This window comes from Tamandua tetradactyla, chromosome 5 (genome assembly GCF_023851605.1).
Source record: "Tamandua tetradactyla isolate mTamTet1 chromosome 5, mTamTet1.pri, whole genome shotgun sequence".
Lineage (NCBI taxonomy): Eukaryota > Metazoa > Chordata > Mammalia > Pilosa > Myrmecophagidae > Tamandua > Tamandua tetradactyla.
Genome location: NC_135331.1, coordinates 31,998,410 through 32,021,100, shown reverse-complemented (window position 1 = coordinate 32,021,100; position 22,691 = coordinate 31,998,410). Strand labels below are relative to the sequence as shown.

The 22,691-nt window shown below is 41.5% G+C and overlaps 2 protein-coding genes across 5 annotated transcripts in view; both read left to right on the top strand.

Moving 5' to 3' along the window:
* OSBP2 (oxysterol binding protein 2) overlaps nt 1-22,691 on the top strand; it is a 252,956-nt gene that overhangs the window by 180,410 nt on the left and 49,855 nt on the right. The window lies entirely within an intron of this gene.
* Nucleotides 4,913-5,947, top strand: LOC143682339 (centromere protein H-like). The gene has a single exon (XM_077159122.1). The coding sequence runs from the start codon at nt 4,913-4,915 to the stop codon at nt 5,645-5,647; it is 735 nt and encodes a 244-aa protein (XP_077015237.1). The 3' UTR covers nt 5,648-5,947.

Genomic DNA, 22,691 nt, shown 5'->3' with positions numbered 1-22,691 from the left:
GTAGAGACTTTGTGTTCACCACTGTGTACCATTTTTTTTAATGAACCTCTTCTCCATTGACTAATCTTGGCACCTTTGTTGGAAATCAGTTGATCATACGTGCATAAGTCTATTTTTTGACTAATGTGTTCCACTGATCTAAATTTATGCTATGCCAACACTATGCTGTCTTGATTATACAGCTTTATAGTAAATCATGATATCAGGTAATGTAAGTCCTACAACTTTGTTCTTTTTTGCAAAACTGTTTTGGCTATTCCAAGTCCTTTACACTTCCATATGTATTTTAGAATTGTCTTATTAACTCCTACAAAAAGTCTGCTCGGATAGTGATTGGGATTGCATTGACTATCAATCAATGTGTTTAGAATTGGCATTTTAACAATATTGAGGCATCCAGTCCATGAACATGGTTTCTCTCTCCATTTATTTAGGTTTTCTTGCATTTGTCTCAGCTGTGTGTTGTCTTGCATATACTTTATTAAACATGTCTCTAAGTATTTGCTCAGATTTTTTTATGCTGTAGCATATGATATTTTACTTTCCAATTGTTCATTGCTAGCATTATAGAAATACAACTTTTTAGATTGATCTTTTATTCTGTGGTCTTGCTAAGTTCACATATTAGTTCTAATGACTTTTCTTTAGGATCCTTAGGATTTTCTATATGTGTGGTTATGTTTTCTGTAGACTTTTTTTACTTCTTTCTAATCTATATGCTTTTGTTTATTTTTCTCCCCTTATCACTCTGGCTAGGATCTGTGATATAATGTTGAATAGAAGCAGTGATGGCAGTCATTATTTTGGCCTTGCTCACAATTTAGGGGGAAAGAATTCAGCTTTCCATCATTAAGTATAATGGTAGCTGTAGGATTTTTATGAGTACCTTTTTACTTGAGAGGAAGATCCTTTTTCTTCCTGGTTTCCAGGTTATTTTTAAATAATAAATGGGCATGAATTGGGGCAGGCTGCGGTGGCTCAGCAGGCAGAGCTCTCACCTGCCATACTGGAGGTCTGAAGTTCGATTCCTGGTGCCTCCTGCCCATATGCAAATAAAAAAGAAAAAATTTTAAAAAATGGGCATAAATTTTGTCAAATGCTTTTTCAGTACTTAATACTGTTAATAGGGCAAACTGTACTGATTTCACATGTTAAGCTTTGCATTCCTGAGATAAACACCACTTATTCATAATGTATTCTTTTTATATATTGCAGAATTCTGTTTGCTAATATTTTGTTAAAGATTTTTGCATGTATATTCATAAGGGATTGTAGGCTGTAGTTTTCTTTTCTTGTAATGTTTTGTCTAGTTTTGGGCTCTTAATATTGATTTCATAGGATGATTTGCAGATTGGTCTGTCCTTTTCTGTTTTCTGACAAAGGTTGTAAAAGTTTTAAATGTTTACAATTTCTTCTTTAAATATTTGATAGAATTCACTGGTTTAGCCATTTGGACCTGAGTTTTCTTTGAGGGAAAAGTTTTTTGTGTTTTTTTTTTATTTATTTTTTTATTTTTTTATTAACGGAAAGAAAAAAAAAAGAAATTAACACAACATTTAGAAATCATACCGTTCTACATATGCACTCAGTAATTCTTAACATCATCACATAGATGCATGATCATTGTTTCTTAGTACATTTGCATCGGTTTAGAGGAACTAGCAACACAACAGAAAAAGATATAAAATGTTAATATAAAGAAAAGAAATAAAAGTAGTAATAATAGTAAAAAACAACAACAACAAACAAACAAACAAGCAAACAAAAACAAAAAAAACCCTATAGCTCAGATGCAGCTTCATTCAGTGTTTTAACATGATTACTTTACAATTAGGTATTATTGTGCTGTCCATTTTTTAGTTTTTGTATCTAGTCCTGTTGCACAGTCTGTATCCCTTCAGCTTCAATTACCCATTGTCTTACCCTGTTTCTAACTCCTGCTGAACTCTGTTACCAATGACATATTTGAAGTTTATTCTCGAATGTCCGTTCACATCAGTGGGACCATACAGTATTTGTCCTTTAGTTTTTGGCTGGATTCACTCAGCATAATATTCTCTAGGTCCATCCATGTTATTACATGGTTCATAAGTTTATCTTGTCTTAAAGCTGCATAATATTCCATCGTATGTATATACCACAGTTTGTTTAGCCACTCTTCTGTTGATGGAGATTTTGGCTGTTTCCATCTCTTTGCAATTGTAAATAACGCTGCTATAAACATTGGTGTGCAAATGTCCGTTTGTGTCTTTGCCCTTAAGTCCTTTGAGTAGATACCTAGCAATGGTATTGCTGGGTCGTATGGCAATTCTATATTCAGCTTTTTGAGGAACCGCCAAACTGCCTTCCACAGTGGTTGCACCCTTTGACATTCCCACCAACAGTGGATAAGTGTGCCTCTTTCTCCGCATCCTCTCCAGCACTTGTCATTTTCTGTTTTGTTGATAATGGCCATTCTGGTGGGTGTGAGATGATATCTCACTGTGGTTTTGATTTGCATTTCTCTAATGGCCAGGGACATTGAGCATCTCTTCATGTGCCTCTTGGCCATCCGTATTTCTTCTTCTGGTAGGTGTCTGTTCAAGTCTTTTTCCCATTTTGTAATTGGGTTGGCTGTCTTTTTGTTGTTGAGTTGAACAATCTCTTTATAAATTCTGGATACTAGACCTTTATCTGATATGTCATTTCCAAATATTGTCTCCCATTGTGTAGGCTGTCTTTCTACTTTCTTGATGAAGTTCTTTGATGCACAAAAGTGTTTAATTTTGAGGAGCTCCCATTTATTTATTTCTTTCTTCAGTGCTCTTGCTTTAGGTTTAAGGTCCATAAAACCGCCTCCAGTTGTAAGATTCGTAAGATATCTCCCTACATTTTCCTCTAACTGTTTTATGGTCTTAGACCTAATGTTTAGATCTTTGATCCATTTTGAGTTAATTTTTGTATAAGGTGTGAGATACGGGTCTTCTTTCATTCTTTTACTTATGGATATCCAGTTCTCTAGGCACCATTTATTGAAGAGACTGTTCTGTCCCAGGTGAGTTGGCTTGACTGCCTTATCAAAGATCAAATGTCCATAGATGAGAGGGTCTATATCTGAGCACTCTATTCGATTCCATTGGTCGATATATCTATCTTTATGCCAATACCATGCTGTTTTGACCACTGTGGCTTCGTAATATGCCTTAAAGTCCGGCATCGCTAGACCTCCAGCTTTGTTTTTTTCCCTCAAGATGTTTTTAGCAATTCGGGGCAACCTGCCCTTCCAGATAAATTTGCTTATTGGTTTTTCTAATTCTGAAAAATAAGTTGTTGGGATTTTGATTGGTATTGCATTGAATCTGTAGATGAGTTTAGGTAGGATTGACATCTTAATTATATTTAGTCTTCCAATCCATGAACACGGTATGCCCTTCCATCTATTTACGTCTTCTGTGATTTCTTTTAGCAGTTTTTTGTAGTTTTCTTTTTATAGGTTTTTTGTCTCTTTGGTTAAATTTATTCCTAGGTATTTTATTCTTTTAGTTGCGATTGTAAATGGGATTCGTTTCTTGATTTCCGCCTCAGCTTGTTCATTACTAGTGTATAGAAAAGCTACAGATTTTTGAATGTTGATCTTGTAGCCTGCTACTTTGCTGTACTCATTTATTAGCTCTAGTAATTTTGTTGTGGATTTTTCTGGGTTTTCTACGTATAGTATCATATCGTCTGCAAACAGTGATAGTTTTACTTCTTCCTTTCCAATTTTGATGCCTTGTATTTCTTTTTCTTGCCTAATTGCTCTGGCTAGAACTTCCAACACAATGTTGAATAATAGTGGTGATAGTGGACATCCTTGTCTTGTTCCTGATCTTAGGGGGAAAGTTTTCAATTTTTCCCCATTGAGGATGATATTAGCTGTGGGTTTTTCATATATTCCCTCTATCATTTTAAGGAAGTTCCCTTGTATTCCTATCTTTTGAAGTGTTTTCAGCAGGAAAGGATGTTGAATCTTGTCAAATGCCTTCTCTGCATCAATTGAGATGATCATGTGATTTTTCTGCTTTGATTTGTTGATATGGTGTATTACATTAATTGATTTTCTTATGTTGAACCATCATGAGGGAAAAGTTTTTAATGTTAAATTATTTATTAAGAGCTAATCTGATTTTCTTTTCTTCATGTGTCAGATTTGGTCATTTGTTCATTCAAAGTTTTTTCCCATTTCATATAAGTTCTCAAATTTTATTGGCATATGGTCTTTTATAATATCCTTTTTAATATATATATGTTTTTTTTTTCCGTGCATGGGCAGGCACGGGGATATGAACCCGGGTCTCCAGCATGGCAGGCGAGAACTGTGCCACTGAGCCACCCTTGCCCACCCTAATATTCTTTTAATGTCAGTAGGTTCTGTAGTGATGTTCCATCATTTATTTCTGTAATTGGTCACTTGTATTTTCTCATTTTCTTGATCGGTCTGGCTAAAAGTTTATCAGTTTTACTGATCTTTTCAAAGAAAAGCTTCTAGTTTCTTTAGTTTTCTCCATTACTTTTCTGTTTTTTTTTTATTTTATTGATTTTTATTTATCCTTTTTATTTCATTCTTCTACTCTGAGTATAATTTGCTTCTTATCGTAGATGCTTAGATAATTTTAAACCTTTCTTCACTTCTAAAATAAACATTAAAGTGTGCATTTCCTTCCAGGCACTACTGTGGCTATGTCCCACAAATTTTGACAGGCTAAATATTTTATCATTCATTTAAAAATTAAGACTTATTTATAGCCTAGCATATGGCCTGTCTTGAATGTTCCATGTATAGTTGAAAAGAATGTTCTGCCACCGGGCTCGGCGGCGGGAATCTCCTCTGAGGTGCGGCCCGTTTGCGGGCCCTTCTCCCCTCCCGCGTGGCAGCTCTCCGCGCCAGCCGGCCATGGAGAAGCAGCCGGAAGCGAGAGCAGTCGCCGAGCCCGCGGACTCGGGCGCGGAAGATGGGCAGCTGCCGGTCGCCGGCGCCGAGGCGGCGGGCAGCGAGGATCGCAAGACCCTGCTGCTCAGACTGAGAGCACAAACAAAACAACAACTTTTGGAATATAAATCAATGGTTGATGCAAATGAAGAAAAAACTCCAGAGCAAATCATGCAAGAAAAGCAAATTGAAGCTAAAATTGAAGACCTGGAAAATGAAATTGAAGAGTCAAAAATTGCTTTTGAAATGAAAAGTCTTGCATTAGAAAGGATGCAGCTTTCATCTGCACTTAAAAGAAACCTAGAGAAAACTGACACCAAAACTAGTTTGCTCATGGACAACATGAAAAATGTATTAAAGTTAAATAAGTTAATAATGAAATCACAACGGAAATCTTGGGATTTAGAGGAAAAACTGCTTGATGTTAGAAAGAAGAGATTGCAATTAAAACAAGCTTCAGAAAGTAAACTTTTAGAAATACAGACTGAAAAGAACAAACAGAAAGGTGATTTGAACAGTGTGGAAAATTCAGACAAGATAAAGACCATACAACAAAACCTACAGTTGGAGATGCAGATTACGACAGTTATTCAACATGTGTTCCAGAACCTCATTTTGGGGAGTAAAGCCAACTGGGCAGAAGATTCTGCCCTTAAGGAAACTGTTCTGCAACTTGAGAAGAATCTATTCATGATTTAATAAGAATTCTTTGTAGACATTTTTTTGTTTTTGTTTTTGATACATCATTTAAATAGCAAAGTGTAATGTATTTTCAGGGTTTTGGGAACTATTCTAATACTGCCTTTTTTCTTTCTTTTTTTGCTTGACTTAATACTATAATAAAGAATTTCTTGTTTTAAATATTAAAAAAAGAATGTTCTGCCACTGTAGGGTGTAGTGTTCTGTAAATGTCAATTAGGTCAAGTTGATTGCTAGGTCAAGGAGACTTGAAGATTGACATTTCTAAATCTTCATTCATTTTGTGTACTTCTGTCAACTGCTAAGAGAGTAGTATTGAAATCTTTACCTGTGATTGTAGATCAATCAAGAGTTTTTGTTTCATATGTTTTCAAGCTCATTAGGTATATCCATTCATGATCTTTGTATCTTCTTGATGAATGACCATTTTGTCATTACAGAAATCTCCAAGTCTGCCTTCTGATGTTACTAAGGCTGCTACAGCTTTCTTGTGATTGCAGTTCTCCAAGTATTTTTATTTATTTTTTAACTTTTTTATTGTGAGATATAACATATATTCAAAAAAGCAATAGATTCTAAACTGTAATTTTAACAAGTAGTTATAGTACAGATTTCAAAGTTTGGTATGCGTTACAGTTCCACAATTTCAGGTTTTTCCTTCTAGCTGCTCCAAGACACTGGAGACTAAAAGGAAATATCAATGTAATGATTTAGCACTCGGAGTCATTTAATAAATCCTGACTTCTCTGTTATAACAGAGAAAAAAGTCCTCCTTCTCCTTTGCTCTTTCTGCTAGTCTTTAGAGCTATTTGGGCTATGCCCATTGTAACTTTTTCATGTTGAAAAGAGGTGATGACACTATAGGGTCAGGGGATGAAACTGTTTGATGTTTGGAGAGACCAGCCTCTCTGGGTTTCAGGACTTATCTGGCCTAGGAACCATCTGAAGGTTCTAGGTTTCTGAAAGATAAACTAACTTAGTGTGTAAAGCTTTTGTAGAATCTCAGATAGAGCCCTGAGGGTTCTTTAGGATGAACAGGAATGATATTGGTTGGGGGTTGGCAAACAGTGTCAATTATCAATAAGAGTAGCCTCTAAAATAGCCTCTCAACTCCATTTGGACTCTTTTAGCCACTGACATCTTGTTTTGTTACATGTATTTTCCCCCTTTTGATCCAGAAAGCACTTTCAATCCCATGGTGCCAGGGCCAGGCTCATCCCTGTGAGTCATGGCCCACATTGTCAGGGAGATTTTTACACCTGGAGGTCATGTCCCATGTAGAGGGGAAGATAAAGATTTTCCTTGCAGAGTTGGGCTTAGAGAGAGAGGGGCTGCATTTAGCAACAAAAGAGGTCTCCTGGAAGCAACAGTTAGGCATACTTATAGGTAGTCTCAGCTTTTCTACTACGAGAATAAATTTCATAAGGGCAAGCCTCAAAATCAAGGGCTTGTTTTTGTTTTTGTTTTTGTTTTTTTGAGTCCCTAATGTGTGAGAGACTACCAGGGGTTTCTTAGTTCCACATTTTTTCTGCAGTCCCTCAAGGGACTATACCAATTATCAGCCCACCATAGTCTGGGATATATCTGGGTATTACATTAAAATATACAAGGCCTCATTCCCATTCTGGGCTCCATAAATTCGGGTTATTTAACTGAGCTATCCAGACAGATTGAGTTAGATTGCGTGTTACAGAAGATTTTGGCTCTAAAACCAATAAAATTCTCTGCTGTTGGTCTCATATAGTAGATGAAGCTGAATACAAATACTATCATCCTTTCCCTGTGTTCTGATTGACCTTAGTCCCAATCAAATCGGCTTCATTTTTTATCTCAAACTGAAGCCTGACCTCTTTTCCAGTTTCTTTACCAGCTGTTGTAAGTAACGGTGCTGACTTTCAAAGCTGCAGAACTCCATCTCAGAGTCGTCCATGTCACAGAGGCTCTCAAAGTTCCAGGGAAATACCAGCTTATACCCGTATAGCACAGCATCTCAGAATCTAAAAAAACACGACTCTGGACTAAGTGTGCCTGCTGTAAGAGCTTTCAGTCTAGGCTCCAATTTTCTTATAAGTATGTTCTAAAAGAGATCATTCCATGTTTGCTCATTCACTTCATTGTGTGCCTCACCCCTTCATTCCTTTATGTAGCCACACAGTGTTCCATTATGCATGTATTTCACAGCTCATCATTCTGCTTCTCCGTCAGTGTACTCTTCAGCCTCACCCCCCCATCAATTGGGCATCATGGATAATAGTCAGAATAAGTAATCCATGTCTTACAGTGTCCTCACCTAGTTGTACCATTATCAACTCTCTCAATTGTAGATCATTTTCATTGGTCCAAAGAGATAAAGAGCTCATAAACACACAGTCTCACCACATGTCCAATCTTAACCTCCCCTTATCACTTGTCCCTCCACCCCCCAATTATTTACCCCTGGTATTGCTGTGGTACAGTTGAGGTCTTCCTGTTAACTATAAGCCATAGCATATAGTACTAGTTTTCCCCCATACCCCTCTGTTGTTGACTCTGTCCAAGATCAAACCTTTGAGGTAGTTCATGCGAGAACTTATGTATAATTGTAGAGTTACTCAGTGAGATACATGACTCTGTACAACCCCTTTCAATCCTGTTCACCTTCAGTATGGCAATGTTAGTTATAACCACATTAATGAACTACCTTTCCTTCTATCCATTCCGTTACATTTAAGTTCAACCTCACTGGGTAATCGTTCACCCATCTCTAGCTTCTGGGTACCTCTGTGGCCCCTATATTATACATTGTAAGCCTCTGAGTTAACCTTTACCAGAGTCACAATAGCAAAATCATACAGCATCTGTCCTTTTGTGCCTCGTGACCTCATTTTGTCTTACTGCCGCATAATCTTCCATCCAATGTATATACCACATTTTGTTTATCCACTCATCTGTCTATGGACACTTGGGTTGTTTCCATCTTTTGGCAGTTGTAAATAGTGCTGCTGTGAACATCAGTGTGCAAATATCTGTTCATGTCACTGGTCTCAACTCTTCTTAGATATACCAAGTATTGGTATTGCTGGGTTGTAGGGCAACTTGATATTTAGTTTTCTGAGGAACTACCAAATTGTCTTCTACAGCAGCTGCACAATTATACATCCTCACCAGCAAAAAATAAGTGTTCCAATTTCTCCATATCCACACCAATATTTGTAGTTTTCTGTTTGTTTAATAGCAGGCATTTTTTCTTAATTTTTTATCTTTTATTGATAGATATTATATATCCACATACCATGTAATCATTCAAAGTATACAATCAGTGGTTCACAATATTACCATATAGATGTGGATTTATCATCACAATTGACTTTTTTTATTTTTTGTGAAAAATAACATATACAAAAAAACAATAAATTTCAAAGCCCAGCTCAACAATTAGTTGTAGAACAGATTTCAGAGTTTGGTATGTGTTAACAATTACACAATTTTAGGTTTTTACTTCTAGCCGCTCTAAGATACTGGACACTAAAAGAAATATCAATATAATGATTCAGCAATCATACTCATTTGTTAAATCCTTACTTTTCTGTATAACTCCACCATCACCTTTGATTTTTCTCCCACTCTTTACGGGTATTTGGGCTATGCCAACTTTTTCATGTTAGAAGGGGCTGTCGATAATATGGGATAGGGGAATGAAACTAGTTGAAGTTCTGGAGAGGCTGGGCCCTCTAGGTTTCAGGACTTATCTGGTCCAGGGACCCATCTGGAGGTTGTAGGTTTCTGGCAAGTTACCCTAGGGCATGGAACCTTTGTAGACTCTTAAATAACACCGTAGTTGTTGGCTAGGGTTTGGCAAGCTATGATAGGCAGCAATGTCTAACTGAAACAGCAGCCATTCTTTTAATATGTGTGAGGTGATATGTCATTATAGTCTTAATTTGCATTTCCCTTATAGCTAATGAAGATGAGCATCTCTTCATGTGCTTTTTAGCCATTTGTATTTGTTCTTTGGAAAAATGTCTATTCATATCCTTTGCCCATTTTGTAATATGACTGTTTTTCCTTTTGTTGTTGAGTTGTATGATTTCTTTATACACACAAGGTATCAAACCTTTATCCAATAAGTGTTTTCAAAATATTTTTGCCCATTGAGTTGGCTGTCTTTTCACCTTTTTGACAAAGTCCTTTTAGGCACAAAAGCTATCGATATTTGAGAAATTCCTATTTATCTATTTTTTTCTTCCATTGCTTGTGCTTTAGGTATAAAATTTAAGAAGATACTTCCTGTTACTAAGTCTTGAAGATATTTCCCTATATTTTGTTAGACATTTTGTGTTAGTGTCCCTTACATTTAGGTCTTTGATGCATTTTGAATTAATTTTTGCAGACGATCATGTGAGTTTTCCCTTTCAATTTGTTAATGTGCTGTATTACATTGATTGATTTTCTTGTGTTGAACCACCCTTGCATTCCTGGTATAGACCCGACTTGGTTGTGATGTATAATTCTTTTAATTTGACATTGGATTCGATTCACTAGTATTTGTTGAGAGTTTTTGTATCTATGTTCATTAAGGAGGTTAGTCTGTAGTTTTCCTTCCTTGTCATGTCTTTATCCAGTTTTGGTATTAGAGTGATGCTAGCTTCATAAAATAAGTTACATAGTATTTCTTTTTCCTCAGTTTTTTGGAAGAGTTTGAGCAGGATTGGTATTCTTTTTGGAATGTTTGGGAAAATTCCCTTGTGAAGCCGTGTGGCCCTGGGCTTTTCTTTGTAGAAAGATTTTTGATGACTAATTGAATCTCTTTACTTGTAATTGATTTGTTGAGATCTGCTATTTCTCCTTGAGTTGGTGTAGGTTTTTCATGTGTTTCTAGGAATTTGTCCATTTCATCTTAGTTATCTAGTTTGTTGGTGTATAGTTGTTCATGGTATCCTCTTATGATTTCTAAAATTTCTTCCTTCTCATTTCTGATTTTGTTTTGTTTTTATCCTCTCTCTTTTTTCTTTGTCAGCCTAGCAAGGGGTTCATTGATTTATTGATTTTCTCAAAGAACCAACTTTTAGTTTTGTTGATTCTTTCCATTATTTTGTTGCTGTTATTGTTCTCCAGTTCATTTGTTTCTTCTTTAGTCTTTGTTATTTCTCTTCTTCTATTTGCTTTGGGTTAGTTTTCTGTTCTTTCTCTAGTTCTTCCAGGTAAGTGGTTAAGTCCTTGATTTTTGCTCGTTTTTCTTTTTTATTATAGGTATTTAAGGCAACAAATTTCCCTCTCAGCACTGCCTTTCCCACATCCCATAAGTTCTGATATGCTGTATTCTCATTTTCATTTGTCTCCAGATATTTACCAGTTTCTCCAGCAATTTCTTCTTTGGCCCACTGATTATTCAAGTGTGTCTTGTTAACCTCCATGTATTTGTAAAAGTTCTGGTTCTTTGGTAATTAATTTCTGTCTTCAGTCCACTGTAGTCAGAGAAAGTGCTTTGAATAATTTCAATCTTTTTAAATTTATAAAGACCTTCTTTGTGCCCCAGCATATTATCTGTCCTGGAGGACATTCCATGAGCACTAGAGAAGAAAGTATATCCTGGTGTTTTGGGATGTAACAATCTATATATGCCTATTAGGTCTAATTCTTTTATCACATTGATTAAATTCTCTATTTCCTTTTTGATCCTTAGTTGTTCTACCTATAGAGAAGAGTGTTGTATTGAAGTCTCCCACTATTATTGTTGAAGCGTCTGTTGCTCCCTTCAGTTTTGTCAGTGTTTGCATCCTGTACTTTGGAACTCCTTGACTGGGAGCATAGACATTTATGGCTGTTATTTCTTCTTGGTGAATTGTCCCTTTTATTCATATGTAGTGTCCTTCCTTGTCTCTTATGATGTCTTTACATTTAAAGTCTATTTTGTCTGATATTAGTATAGCTACTCCCACTTTCTTTTTTTTTTTTTTTTTAACATGGGCAGGCACCAGGAATCAAACCCGGGTCCTCTGGCATGGCAGGCAAGCATTCTTGCCTGCTGAGCCACCGTGGCCCGCCCCCACTTTCTTTTGATTACAGCTTGCATAGCAGATCTTTTCCCATACTTTTACTTTCAATCTATTTGTATCCTTGGATCTAAGATGTGTCTCTTGTAAGTAGCATATAGGTTGATCATGTTTTTAAATCCATTCTGCTGCTCTGTATCTTTTAATTGGTAAGTTTAATATGTTAACATTTGAGTTCTTACTGTAAGAGCAGCTCTTGAGACTGCCATCTTATACTTTAGTTTTTATTGTCAGTTTTTATTTATACCTTTTTCTCTCTCTTTACCTTTTTCTCTCTCTTCTTTTATCGTTTAAGTTACCCTTACTGATTCTCTTCAGTTCTGTGCCCTCCTCCAGACCTCCCTCTCCTCTCTCTTTTTTTAGCAACAAAACTTCCTTTAAGATTTCCTGTATGGGAGGTCTCTAGTTGACACATTTTCTCTTAGCCTTTGTTTGGGAAAATTTCAATCTTCTCTCATATTTGAAGGACAACTTGACTGGCTAAAGAATTCTTGGCTGGAAGTCTTTCTCGTTTAGTATCTTAAATGTATGATACCACTGCCTTCTCACCTCCATTGTGCCTGTTAAGTAATCTGAACTCAGTCTTATGTGGTTTTCCTTGTATGTAGTGGACACTTTTCTGCTTTCAGGACTTTCTGCTTCCCTTCACATTTGACAGTCTGATTAATACTAATTAATACTGATTAATACTTGGAGTAGGCCTATTTGGATTTATTCTAATTGGGGTTCATTGGGCTTCTTTGATTTGCACATTTATGTCTTTTACAATAGTTGGGAAGTTCTCCCCTATTTCTTCAACCATTTTTCCTAGCCCTTTACTATTCTCCTTCTTGGACACTGATGACTCTTATATTTGTACTCTTTTGTGTTGGCCATCATTTCCCTGAAATCTTATTCCATTTTTTCCATCTTTCTTGCCATTTGTTCTTTTATGCACTTGAGTTCAATTGTCCTGTCTTCTCATTTATTCTTTCTTCCGCTTCTTCAAATCTGCTGTTGGTATGTCTCTAGTATATTTGAAATTAGGTCTACAGTATCTTTGATCTCTGTGAGATCTGCTATTTTAAAATTTATTCTTTCAATTTCCTCTTTAAGCTCTTTCAGTGTCTTCATATCCTTTATGTTGTTATGATCGTCCTTGATTAGTTGTCCCAGATTCTGTGTCCCCTCCTGTGTTTTAATTTCTTCATTTTGCTGGGTGTCCTAGTTTGCTAGGTGCCGGAATACAATATACCAGAAACAGAATGGCTTTTAAAAAGGGGAATTTAATAAGTTGCTAATTTACAGTTCTAGAGCCGAGAAAATGTCCCAATTAAAACAAGTCTATAGAAATGTCCAATCAAAGGCATCCAGGGAAAGATACCTTGGTTCAAGAAGGCCGATGAAGTTTAGGGTTTCTCTCTCAAGTGAGAAGGCACATGGTGAACATGGCAAGGGTTCCTCTCTCATCTGGAAGGGCACATGGCGAACACAGCGTCATCTGCTAGCTTCTTCTCCTGGCTTCCTGTTTCATGAAGCTCCCCTAGAGGCATTTTCTTTCTTCATCTCCAGAGGTTGCTGGCTGGTGGACTCTGCTTCTCGTGGTTATGTCGTTCTGCTCTGCTCTCTCTGAATCTCTTTCATTCTCCAAAATGTTTCCTCTTTTTTTATAGCACTCCAGAAACTTATCAAGACCCACCCAAATGGGTGGAGACATGTCATCACCTAATCCAGTTTAACAACCATTCTTGATTACATCACATCTCCAGGGAGATGATCTAATTACAGTTTCAAACATACAACGCTGAATAGGGATTAGAAGAAATGGCTGCCTTTACAAAATGGATTAGGATTAAAATATGACTTTTCTAGGGTACAAACATCGTTTCAAACCAGCACACTGGGCCATTTGTGCCTGAGTCGTCATGTGCTTTGTGATTTTCTGTTTTGTTTGGGTCATTTTATTATCTTTATATGGTTGTTTTGCAAGTTGGTTTTCTTCAGTCATCTAACATTTTGCATATGCTTAGGTTTGCATCGAAGGTCCCCTTTTGCACTTCGTTTGTCAGTAATTCCCCTCCAGACTAGGGCTCCGACCTCACGGAGGAGATGCAGTTATGCTTGAGGCTTCCCATCGGATGGCACTCTTGAGCCACCTCTTCCCCTCGGGCCTGGCTCTCCCTTACTACAGCGGCTGTCTGAGCAAGATGGAGACCCGGTGTAATTCCAGCCAGAGCCCCTGGTATCAGTGTACACAGAGAGCCACCACCCCGGGGCTGGGGGCTGAGCAGTTTGCACTTCTGCAGACACTCGACTTGTGGGCCCAGTGGATATGGTGGCCCACAGGCTCCCGATTGGCATGACCTTGGGCTGTGGGGCTGGCTGCACCTGCCCACAGCTTGCCTGGAAATGCGTGGCAGCTGGTCCTGGCACCCAGTTGGGCGGCTGTTGTAGACACCTGGCAGGCGACTGGGCGTGCTTCCAGGTTCTCCACGGAACTTCCAGGCTGTGGAGCCACATGGGAAGATATCCCAAGCTAGCTGCAGAGGTCAGCTGGAGTGGAGGGATTTCCTCATGCACTGCTGTTTGTCCCCAGGGGGGTCACACCTCAGCTCACTCACTTTCCTCTTTTTCTCCACTTTTTCATCCAGGACCTTCCTGTATAATGTAGACCTTCTCTAGCCATTCTGGAACAGCAATCTCAGTTATTTCTCTGTCCCTTCTCTAGTTCCAAGCAGCAGGGGTGAACTCAGACTATCCTACTCTGCCATCTTCCAAGAAGTCTGCCTCCAACTATTTTTGTTTGTTTTTTGTTTTTATTATTATTATTTTTAATACCAAAAAACACCAAACACAAACATTCGTAACTTTTGATCATTCCGTTCTTCATATATAATCAGTAATTCACAATATCATCACATAGTTGCAGTCATCATCATGATCACAACTATTTATATTTAACCCATCTGTATCTTTATCTTTAAAGTATGTTTCTTATAGAAAGTGTATGGTTGTTTTTTCTTCTATGTCTTTATACTTAAAGGGATTCTATTATAGATAGCATAAAATTGAATCATGCTTTTTAATCCTGTCTGATGATCTCTGATTTTCAACTGAAATATTGAGACCATTTTAATTTAATTATAACTGTTGATATGATTGGGATTAATGCTACCATTTTGTTATTTGGTTTACTTGCCTCATCTGTTTTTTGTTCTCTCTCTTGCTTTCTATTATTCTTGGTATTCAGTTTTCTTTTCTCTATTATCTAACAAGCTATACATCTTTCTTTTTTTAATGGTTATTCTAGGATTTACAGTATGCATCTTTAACTTTTACAGTCTTCCTTTAAATAATACATTTCATGTTTTGTATAAGAACCTTACAAGAGCATAGCCCCATGTCTCTCATCCTTGGTGCTGTCGTAGATTGTATTTTTGCATATTCTATAAATACTACAATCCTTTTTTTTTTTTTTTGCTTTATACAGTCAATTACCTTTACCTTTAAATGAAATTTTAAAATGAGAAAACTAACATCTTTTACATTTACCTACATATTTATCCTTTCTAACACTCTTCATTCCTTTGTCTGAATCTGTTTCTGGTTTTGTTTTCTTTGAGCTTAAAGAATGCTCCTTAACATTTCTTATAGTGCAGAGGAGCTAGCAAAACCATTATTTGCGAACCATTATTTGCCTGAAATTATCTTTTTATCACCTTCATTTTTTTAGAGGACATTTTTTAGGATATATAACACTATGTTGATAGTTTTTCTTTGCCTTTAGCACTTTGAAGATGTTGTTCCTTTGGCCCTGCTTACATGCCCTCTGTCCTTCACAGGGCCCATTGGTCTGGGCCGCTGAGCACTCAGGCCCCTGGAGCCTGGTGGGCAAAGTGGCGGGAGGCTTTGGCTTGGACTTAGGCTAAGCTGGGGCCTATTAGCCTATGTGATGGATGAATCCGTGCATGATCGGGGGTGGGGGGCAAGGGAACAGCACAGAGCAATGGACTTGCTTTAGGAAGCCTGTGGTCAAATCCCAGAACCAAGATGATCATCCAGTGACCATGGCCTGGCACCCACTGACCCTCAGTCCCCTTGACTATGGAAGCTGAGCCCACAGCACAGGGTTGTGTTGATCCCAAGGGGAGAATGTGCGCCAGGATGCTTAGTGAACTGTAAGAGAAGGGGCCTTTCATTGGACACATCTTCGAGGCCCTGATGTCCTTCTGGTGCTAAGTAGGCTTTGATCCTCCTTGGCCCAGCCCTCCAATGGCCTCTGGTCTCCACTGTGCCCCCTGCCCCTTCCAGCGCCGGGTGGGCTTAGGGCAAGGATACCAGAAAGCTCTTGATACAGATCAAAATGGTGGGTTCTCTGTACTATGAACTCAAATAACCAATTCCTGAGCACCAGGGTTTCAAAGAGAGAAAGAGATTATTGCTAGATGGGAAGCAGGAGATCAGATGGCCTGTCAGCCTAAAAACTCTGTCTCCTTGAACTGCAGTAACTCTGATAGCTTTATGGTATCAAAAGATGGGCAGGTTTTAGGATAATGACCTAATATTGAGCATACGCAGATTGATTGCATGCTTAGTCACAGAGCGTATATAAGATGATGCTTGGCACAATTTTTAGTATTATCATGAGTTACAGGTCATTTATAGGTTAATGCTTAAGCTACTGCTCATGTCAGGTGGCCAATTTTGGTCAGATCCAGCTCCGTCTAGCAAGAGAACTTTGAAATTGGGGTGGGTTAGTGCTGGGCTGACTCAGGGCCCTTCATTAATAAATATTAGGGGCTGTCTTTAGGATCCTAAGACTCCAGAGTTGAAAAGCAGGATGAGGGGGTACAAGTGAGGGTCAGACACAGGGTTTTTACAATCACAAGGTAAAGGTTATGTAGTTATATAATCATTATCAGAGATCAAAGCAACTGGGTCACAGTTCAGAAATCTCAGACATCTCCCTCTCTCTGTGCTAATATCCTAGAAAATAAAAAGAAATAGCTTTATAACGATTCAGTATTTTAAATCCTAACTTCTCGGTGATGCTCTCAGCCATAGGGTGAACTATTTAAAGGGTGCCATCCCCCCACCCCCACCGCAGGTCATCTGAGTTCCATGGAGTCCATGAAATGGGTCTCGGGTGGAAACTTGGCCTGATGATGTCCAATGTGTGCACACTCTCTGTTTGTAATTCGAGGAGAGAGCCTGCCTCTGGGGTTTCGGATTTTGCCAGATCATGTTCTGATCTCCTCGCTACACTGTGGTGCATTGCTGGGTGCCTCTGCGTTTCTTTCTCAGCCCCTGTGACCTGTGGTGGGAGGTCTCTGGGCATGAAGGGGCTCTGCAAAGGTACCAGCCAGGCTTTGAGGACCTGGTACAGCTGGGATGCAAGGAGTCTCCCTGGGTAATAGGGTTCCCAGACCTGGGGTAGAGAGCCTGCCGGTGTAGCCAAGGTGGGCAGGTGAGCTCTTCTCTCAGCTTCACTGTGAAATAAGGTTCCTCCTTTCCCACGCTACCTCCTGCCCCTCCGTTCCTGCATCTCTGCCAGCTTCGCACTCCTTTGGCCTCATCATGGACCCCACCCCCATGCCAGAAGGTTCCCTGACTCCGAATTTCCTGCTCAGGCCCTAGTTCTTGGTCCCCAGAACCTGGCAGTTGAAAACAGTCCCCTTATCTTTTAGCAAAAATTAGTCCCCTTCGGTTTCTTGACAAATGAGATTGCATCTTGAGATTTCTGATGTTCATGTCTTTTAGACTAAAATAAAAAAGCAATTTATTAATTTGCAGTAAGAAATGCAGTGGCCGAGAACCCAGAGAATGAAGCTAGCTGGCCCCTATAGGGAGTAATTCTTCTCAGAAGGTATCTGGGCAAGGTGGTCTGAGCCAAGGGCTGGCAGCGTGGCTGGGTGCCATGTCTTCATTCTCACCCTCTCAAGGAAAGCTGCTGATTCGTGTGTCCTTGGCCCAGCTCGTCATAAGCAACTTCCTTCCTGAGCATGAACTTTTCTGGGGCCTCATTATTTTGAGATTGATTTTCCTTCTTTGCAACAGCAGATCCGGTACCTTGGCCAAAAGCAAACCCTTGGAAGCCCGCGGCATGCAGTGGTGATTGTACTGATCCGCTGGTTGGGTCTCTCTGAATGGAGCAGGGACTTGGGGGGGGGGGGGGGCTGTCCATTGGGCAGGTGTGTGTGGTGGAGGATATGGGGGAGGCATTAGTTGGCCCCAGGGGAGCACAGCCTCCCCGGGAGCTGCTTCCTGGCCCAAATGAGGAAGGAAGGAGCAGTAAAGAAAGGAGAAGGATGCTGGTGAATGATTGTGAGTCTTTCCTGGTACAAAACTTTCCTCGACCCTTTTCCTTCTCCCTGCTCTGGGTTCAAGCCCTGGGCCCTGGATCCATATGGCAGACCTGGGCTCTGCTCAGCCTTCTGTTCCTATCATTCAATGGCCTGGAATACTCCCTATGGATCCTGGCCTCCAGCCTAGCTCCCTAGGTTTCTCCATCAATGACCAACTTTGCTACCACCATCCACACCGGGCTGGCTGCTTCTGTGGCAGCACACTGTTTTTACCTCCTCCTCCCTCCTCCCTCCTCCCTCCTCCATCCTCCCTCCTCCCTCCTCCCTCCTCCCTCCTCCCTCCTCCTTTCTCCTTCCTCCCAAGTGTGACTACTTAAGGAGCTCCTGAGGCCCAGGGCTTGAGCAAGGGAGGGGACTTGCTCAAAGTACCAGCTTAGTGACATCTGAGCCGAGGACTTGCCCGCCCAAAAGTCTGCCTACTGGACTGGGAATGTAAAATAACAGAAAACAAGGAACTAGACCAGGAAGTAGAGAGGCCTTAAAGGTTTTTGGTCACCAGAAATGCCCTCTTCAGCCTCACTGATCCATGCCACTGATCTCTGCCAAGTGCTTCCAAGTTGGGACTCACAGCCCCGGCAGTTCTAGGGCACACTGGGCTTCCTAAGGATGACAGGTCATCAGGGAAGGCTGTCCGTGGCCCCTCGTTTCCTCTGGAAAGAAGGATGCTTATTAAATGCTTTCAAATAAAGGAGACACGTGGCAGACTCGTAGCTGGAATAACAGTAACCCAGAGCTGGGAAAGGAATAAACGGGGCTTTGGGGGAGCCAAAACGGGCACCCCAAGACACACACCACCACCCCCAACTCCACCTCTCTCTCTGAGTATGTTTAAATGCAATTCTACCAAGTTTGTTTGTCTGGTGTTGCCACTAAATACGGGTCTTCTCTAGGTGGCGTGTCAAGGGTCCCCTCTGTCCCAGCTGGTCCTCTCAGCTCTGTGGCCCACTCATTGGCTCCAGGGCCCAGCCTGGCAGGCATCAGGGAGCCACACTAACCTAGTGCAGGTGTGCCAGACTGTAGGACATGCCTTTCAAAGGACAAGAGTCCCCATCCGCCATCCTGGCCCTTGAAGGCCCTTGTTTGGGAATTTTCCAAGGTTGCCTGGAAGTTATGGAATTGGAACAAGGAGGTTGGTCCCATTTTACGCCATCCATTGGAGCAGACAGTGGAGGGTCACTGTTGCCATCAGACAGGTCGGCCAAGGTTAGGCTTTGCTTGCCTTGGTGGGGCTTTTCAATGTGTCTCCATTTAGCATAGCTCATTTCCATTGCCAGGCAATAACAGTCCTAAAGCCTGCTGCTGTGGCTCCTTCGCTGTAGGCCAGGCCCCAGGTCAAATCCTTTGCAAGCGTTGACCCATTTTATAGACAAGGCACTGAGGGTGATGATGCTAAGTAACTGTATAAGCTCATAGGGTTGAAAAAGAGCAGAGTAGAACTTCCAGGTCTGCTCGACTCAGAAAAGGGGAGTTCCTCTCTTACTTGGGAAATTAACCTGGTGGGGGGCTGCTTCATCCCCTTGTTCACTGTAGACCCGCGTCTGCTGATCTGTCACATCAAGCAGAGGACAAGAGACCCCTGTCCTTGGCAGGGACGGTGGTTCTCCTTCACCCTCTCCTCTGAGCTCAGCCAGCCCAGCCTGCTGCTGACTCCTGGAGGGCATACCCTGCCTGGCATCGGGGGGCCCCCAACCCCTGCCCGAGGCCCAGAGAGGCAGGAGGGTGCCCAGTGAAGGTTTGCAGGGTGAGAAAGAGGCTTTTAGTAGGGAGGCCGTGCCTGATGCCCAGGGCAGTGGGGTTATGAGTTCTCATAACTTTCAATAGCTCTGCCAGCCTCACAGGCAGCAGCAACCACCCAAAGGAGAACCCTCGACCCCGAAAACCCCAACGCTTCTCCTAATCCCCGAGTCCCAGAATCCTCTTTACCACACACTTCTGCTCGCTGCAGTTTGCACATTTGCAAAAACACTTTACTAATAGCTGTCTTGCGTGTCATTCATTCGTTCAACAGATTTCTACCTAGCCACCTCCTGTGGGTGATGTTTGGGGATGTGGGGGTCACTGGGCAGATGCTGGCCTGGCCTTTTCAGAGAAGACAGGAAGTAGCCAGTTCAGGTGCCAAATGATGTGGGCCCAGCGGGCTGAGCAAGGGGCCGTGTCTTTCCCCCACAGCTCTCAGGGGATGGGACACACCCAGGTCTTTTCCCCACGCAGGGCCCTCTGCCTCACAGCCCCTAGTACCTGAGAAGCCTCTCTCTCCACATCTCCGATACTTAGAGGCAGCTGCTTGTGGAAAATTCTTTCATGTGACTACTTGGGCATCAAATGATTTCCAAGGATAAGCAGCCGTGGCTGTCTTCAGGCCAGGAAAATGTAAAGTAGGAGTTTCCGTGTCCTGCTCAATGATGCAGAACTCTGTGTGGGTGTTTCAGTTTCCTCATTGCTAAAGCAGACGCCGTGCAATGGGGCGGCTTAAATGACCGGAATTTGCTGGCTCATAGCTCTGAGGCTAGGAGTAGCCCCAAATCGAGGCATCACAGAGGCGATGCTTTCTTCCTAAAGACTGTGGTTCTGGGGCTGGCTGCTGGGGATTTTTGATCCCGGGCTCTCCTGTCACATGGCAATGCACGTGGTGACCTTTCTGTCTGAATTTCTTTCTACTTATAAAGGACCCTGGCAATAGGATTAAGAACCCATCCTGATTGCGTTGGGCTACATCTGAACTGAAATAACCTCATCAAAAGGACCTACTTGCAATGGGTTCCCACCCCTAGGGAAGGATTAAGTTTAACATGTCTCTCAGGGGTAGCTCGCTCCAGACCACCCCCGCGGGTCACCAGATGCCCCTGTTGTAATTCAGTCTGGCTGGCCTAGGCCTTGAAATAGATGTTGGTGTCGAGTGACATGAGGCACCTCACACTCACACAGGCTGCCCATCAAAGGGGGCCTTGACGTGGGTGCAGGGGAGGCTCACCCCACACAGTCCGCCAGGTGGCCCAGGCCCCAGCAGTTCCTGGTACGTGGCAGGAGGAGCCCGTGTTCGGCTGTGTCTGCCTGGCCCTCGGGTGGAGCCAGAGGTTTCAGAGGAGCTATTCCCTGAGTCCGGTGGAGGGGTGACGTGTCCCCACATGCCAGCGAGGACTGAAAGCAGATGTCCTACAGCATAAAATAGGGAACACCAATTGACCAAGCCAAGGGGGAGGCCATGGCTCCTAATCCAAATAGGTTTGGTTTTTTTTTTACTTTTTTTTTTTTTAATTTATTTGCCAAATAGGTTTTATTGGGCAGTGCTGCCAAGCAATCAAGGTATAAGGCTGGGAAAGTCTTGTGAGCTAGTAGGCGAAAAAGCAAGACACAAAGTTGAATTTGTGTCACAAGGTATAAAACCTTGGCTTCAGTGTAGAAAAAAGGAAATCATTTAATTTCCTGAAATGTCAGGGTAGTGGAGTGATTTTTTTTTTTCTCTCTTATATTCAGTTACCTGGGAGGCAGCACAGCACCCTGGAGAGACGGGACACCCGGGGCCTAGATACCCAGGCTCCTCCTAACGAGCTCTGTGGCTTTGGGCAAGTCAATGAGCCCCTCAGCCTTGGTTTACCCTTCTGCAGACATGGGAGACAGTACCTGGAACTGCTGGGAGATGTATATGGATGAGGGCATGTGTCTGGAAGCTAGTATTATGAGGCATTAAAGCTAGCAGGACTTTAGACAGCATCTTACCTGGTGGTTCTCACTGGAGAAGCTTTTTTTTCCTTAAATTACTTGTTGAGGTTAATTCACATAAGACAGGGCAAAGTTCTAACCTGGCATGCTGGAGACCCGGGTTCGATTCCCAGTGCCTGCCCATGCAAAAAAAAAAAAAATTCATGGAAGGTAAAAATAATAATTTTAAAGCCAGCAGTTTGGTGGCATTTAGCACATCACCGTGTTGTACAGATCCCACCTCTATCTGCTTCCCAAGCAGCTCCATCTTTTTTAATTCATCACCCTTTAAGCAATCACTCCCCAGCGCCTCTCCCTCCAGCCTCTGGCAGCCACCGACCTGCTCTCTGTCCCTGTGGATTTGTCTATTCTGGACATCTCATAAAAGTAAAATCATCCACTATTCGTCCTTAGTGTCAGTTCCTTTCATTCAACATAATGTCTTCACGGCTCATCCACGTTGTCGCGTGAATCAGAACTTCATTCCTTTTTACGGCCAGCTGGTGCTCCACACTTGGTTTGTCCATCCGTCCGTTTGGGTTGTTTCCACCTTTGACTCTGGTGACTAATGCAGCTATGAACCTGCAGAAACAAATCCTCCAGTCCCCATTTTCAGTCCTGTGGGGCTGTACCCAGGAGTGGAATTATGAAGTCCTATGGTAGCTCAGTGTTTAACTTTTTGAGAAATCGGAGCTTTTTAAAAACACCAGTACCCTTCCCACCTCCCAACTCACCAAACAGTCCCCTTGACCAGGCTGAGCCTGTGGGCGGGAGCTGCTAATGCGATACTGAATAAGGGAAGAGACCGCCAGGCAGATGGATGAGTTGGGGTCTGCAGGCCGGCTGGCGAGGAGCCATGGGTGGGCCCCCGGAGGAGGCTCATGGGTGGTCCACGTGGGGTGGGTTCCCAGAAACCAGCCAGGGGTTCCAGGGCTCGACATCCTCGGCTTCGCGGAAGGGGAGCCCTCA